Raw genomic sequence first — 3,974 nt, 5'->3', positions numbered from 1 at the left:
GATATAATCATATTCCTGAAATGCATGTACTCATGTATGTTTTGTTATTAATTGTTTTACCTACCCCATTAGTTGAGTTTACAAGTTGCTCCTGTTGAGCGGTTGCATAGACCTCCACCACGGTTTTAGGTTGTTTATTCGAGTTTTTTGCCCCTTTTCTTCTTTGTGTGGACTTGGTACCCTTCTTTCCTCTACCGGCCGGAAGATCCATATGAACAAGAGAGTTCAGACCACATTGGGCTTCACTTCTTGTCTTGTAGCATTTCACAAACTCTTCAAGTTGGCCATTCAGTTCTGCTACCGCAATAGTGTGGGCGCATATATCGTATGCGGAAAACCTGATACAGTTCTTGCTGCATTCGAAGTGTACACCATGGCGCACCATTTTCTTTCTGTGGACGATATAACATGGTGCGTTCTGTTCATCATTAGTGACATACCAGGGCAGTTTGTCTCCATTTCCTGGAGCCTTTATTATACTTTCATCCTTCGTTTGGAGAATTGTTGATGCCTTATTGTACATTCTCGCAAGCACGGCGTATGGAACTCGGATTATTTTGATGTTTTTCAAATGGACACTGAGGTTTGGAAAGGTGGCATCATTTTCCGCAAGAGCTTCTTGTACGTCGGCTGGAATTCTTTCCAAGCAATTCAAAGGTGCTCGGTGAAACTTTTCCAGCACAGCTTTCTCCTGATCTAAGGTTTTCCTATAAAATAATGTCTCTCGATTTCCGTAACGTTCGTAATCAGAATCTAGCAATAATTTGTCACCAATACCAATAAGGGCCAGATCTTCTTCCGTTTGCTGACGATTAACAACAACTTTTAACAACCTTACAAATTCTGGGATTGTAAGCTCTTTTTTGAAAGTTCTTTCTAGTACAGAGTTCATGCATTCGTTTGGGTTTTGGTAATGTACCGCAGGGGGCCACCCTAGGCCAGACATTGCCCTTATATTGGCCGTCATTGTGTGTCTAATTAGTGGGAGTTTATGCTTCATGAAGTATGCCAAAAACGCTTGACCTTTTGTACTGCTTTCCCACTTTACTTTCAGATTTTCCATCCTTAAGTCTAGGTCGCTTACACTAGCTGTGTCAATAAGTCCTGGAATTCGTTCTCCCCCAACTCTCCTGCCAAATACATCGAGTACGATCGATTTTGCCACTTCCCCTCTAATTCCAAGCTCGTGGAGTTTTGATGATATGTTGTCCCGCATGTGAAGATCGCATAGCAAATGCTTGGCATTCGGAAGACAAGATCCAAAAGCATCTGATACAGCTTTTTCACCATCTGTGCCATATACAAGTGTATTTCGGGTTGCTGGGTTTAATTTAATCATAGTCGATGGCAGCTCGTGATAGCTGGATGACTTTTTCCTGTTGTGCACCAACACAGGTCCGACTCTCACAGGATGAGGTCCCTCATTTGTACGTAATAGTAGATGTCGGTATGTAGTAACAGTAACGTAGTACTTACCAAAGTTAAATGTAGGATCGACTCCTAAAACACTAAACTTCGCAGGATTACAACAGAAACAGGTAACGTCGTTTAGTTGATGGTTTGTGGCAAGCACAACATACGGTTCAGACGATGTTTCAACTTTGCGGACGAATGCTTTGTCTGCGTTTCTATTGCCTTCCTTCAGCATTTCAAGAAGCTCCATCATTTGGTCCCCAGGCTTTTCTTTCAATGTTTCTTTAACGTATTTAATTTGCCTGACATTCCGTGAATGGCAAGCAGCGTTTTTGAACTCGGTAATACCACCTTGTTCCTCTATGCTCTCGTGAAACGTACTGGCAGGCGGCTTGCCTTGCATGCACAGTTCTTTTAAGCGTTCTTTTGTTGTATGGGAGGTGCGGTAGTATGCAGCTTTGTTTCTTTTTGAGTTGCCATGCACTTTTACATCAACCGCATGTTCACGCCCATCAAATATATATTGGACAAACACGAAATTATGCATTTGATCATTCTGATCTGTATCTAAAAAAAAAAAACTACTGTACTGACATTTCGCTCGAATGAACTTCATTTAATATTGAATTGATCACCTTTTAAATGTAAGACGATCCTGAGAAGTTCCGACGACGATTTATTCCTGAAATAGCTTCTGGTTGCCTTATACACATACCGTTGATTGTCATCTTTGTAAATATTTTCAGAAACTTTCATAGGAGGTTTTGTTTGATTTGGAACTCGATAGTATGCGTGTTTAGTTCCGTTAGGAACCCATGCACCAAGGTCGTCAGCAAATATACTCTTGAAGTGTGACACATGGGGAGCAGAAACGTCCACTACAAAAGCGGCATTTACATCACATGACGCAGGAACCGCCCGGGCTACTAATTTTTTATTCGGATTTAAAAGAATCTATTTCTTTGGTGTTAAAACCATTTCTAACTCCCAGTTCATAAATTGGTAATAACGAATCCATATGCAAGAATGAAACCTGTTTTTCATTGCCATCAGATTCAGTATCGCTGCTCGAAGGTATGTTATGGCCAAGATGTTCACCAGCCGATTCTCTCATTCTACTATATGAATACACATATGTACTTGCTTTTACTTCGGGATGAATTTATTTGCGACAGTTAAATAAGGGGGGGGGGGTTATACTTGACAATCAATTTCATTACTGATGCTACATAAGGAGGTCAATACTCAATTGTAGAGTGTACATGAACTAGTTTGAATTATATATGAACAAACCTTGTTGAAACTTCATCAGAAGATGAACCTAAGTCAATGGAGTAAGAATCATCCAGCGACATCATTTTCTGCAAAACGCAAAAATACTACGTTGCATTTAACATTGCTTATTAATCGTGTATGTGTTTTTGTAGTTTACAATTATCCAACAAAATCTAAGCTGTCGTGTAGTGATTCTCAAACTCACTTTGCTCAACGTTCCCTCGTTCAAAGTATTTTTTTCTTTATGCCCGGTAATGATACTGCGATTAATCGCCTCCTATCACAATTAAAGTTTCACAATTAATGGATTTTAAGTTATTTTACTGCCTTAAGCTGGCGCTAAACATATTAATTATGCACTTTACCTGCAAGTCATCTTCATCACTAGACTCGAGTGTTTGTTGCTCTATGCAAAACAAGTTTAACTCTCACTAATGAACAATATTAAATTGCTATTTTTTTATGTGAATTTTTATATAGCTATATATATAATTGTATATATTTTATACATACCTTTCATTTTTGTACTGTTTTTTTCGCAAGAATAACTACCTATAAAGAGGAGTGCAAGTGTTCCGTTTCAAAAAAAAAAAACGCTAAATGCATTTCGCTAAAATACCGGCCATGCCTTTTGGACGTTTCCTTTCCCCTTTCTCCACTCCCCCTTCTTTGCTTTTCAACCACCTCTTCATGTTTAGTGACTTCGTAAAGCTCCTTTATGCGAAAAACAATCAAATTAGCCCTTTTCCAATCGAGTAGGGTACTGGGTTTAGTCGCGAACCGCAAAGCATCTATGGACTCTTTGGAGGGACAAAGATTTCAGACTTATATTTCCTGTCCCTCCAAACAGTCCATAGATGCTTTGCCGTTGGCGACTAGACACAGTACCCTGCTCGATTGGGAAATGGCTAATTAGTATATTTGCTTTACATACATGCAATATGAAGACACAATATGTATAATGTAATGTTATGCGGTACCTTTCTCCGAAAAGATGAGCCAACTGGTAGCACAGGGATTCCTGGACTTACGTCTTCCTCCTCATCCCACGATTCATAGCATTCGAATATTTTCCTCTATATATATATAACGCAAAACAAGCGTGATTATACATCAAGATGGATTTCGGTAAAGAAATACATTAAAAAAATGCATAAAAATGCATGAATATACATACGCAGTTTAACGAAGCATATCGATGAGTTAAGAATATACCTAGATAAACAACAATTTGAAATAATTAGCATTAATGAAACTATGCTCGACTCGTCGGTGTCTGACCAGGA

The 3,974-nt window shown here is 39.1% G+C and overlaps 1 protein-coding gene across 1 annotated transcript; it reads right to left on the bottom strand.

The window, feature by feature from the left end:
• Nucleotides 1-963: 963 nt before the first annotated feature.
• On the bottom strand, nucleotides 964-3,758 carry LOC114534428. Its single transcript, XM_028555872.1, has 9 exons — nucleotides 3,669-3,758; nucleotides 3,308-3,402; nucleotides 3,202-3,240; nucleotides 3,054-3,094; nucleotides 2,894-2,965; nucleotides 2,707-2,774; nucleotides 2,049-2,531; nucleotides 1,033-1,980; nucleotides 964-974 (listed from the first exon to the last, which is right to left on the bottom strand). The coding sequence occupies exons 7-9, from the start codon at nucleotides 2,167-2,169 to the stop codon at nucleotides 964-966; spliced, it is 1,080 nt and encodes a 359-aa protein (XP_028411673.1). The 5' UTR covers nucleotides 2,170-2,531; nucleotides 2,707-2,774; nucleotides 2,894-2,965; nucleotides 3,054-3,094; nucleotides 3,202-3,240; nucleotides 3,308-3,402; nucleotides 3,669-3,758.
• Between the last annotated feature and the right edge of the window lie 216 nt (nucleotides 3,759-3,974).

Source organism: Dendronephthya gigantea, unplaced genomic scaffold (assembly GCF_004324835.1).
Source record: "Dendronephthya gigantea isolate DGI-Jeju-01 unplaced genomic scaffold, DenGig_1.0 000100F, whole genome shotgun sequence".
Lineage (NCBI taxonomy): Eukaryota > Metazoa > Cnidaria > Anthozoa > Malacalcyonacea > Nephtheidae > Dendronephthya > Dendronephthya gigantea.
Note: the sequence above shows the minus strand (reverse complement) of the source record. Positions and strands in the feature narration are given on the sequence as shown.

What these genes read in the sequence shown, in the direction of transcription:
- LOC114534428 (XM_028555872.1), bottom strand. Translation starts at nt 2,169, where the DNA reads ATGAAAGTTTCTGAAAATATTTACAAAGATGACAATCAACGGTATGTG. An exon ending in GATCGTCTTACATTTAAAAG is followed by an intron (nt 1,981 to 2,048) that starts GTGATCAATTCA and finishes TTTTTTTTTTAG; the next exon opens with ATACAGATCAGAATGATCAA.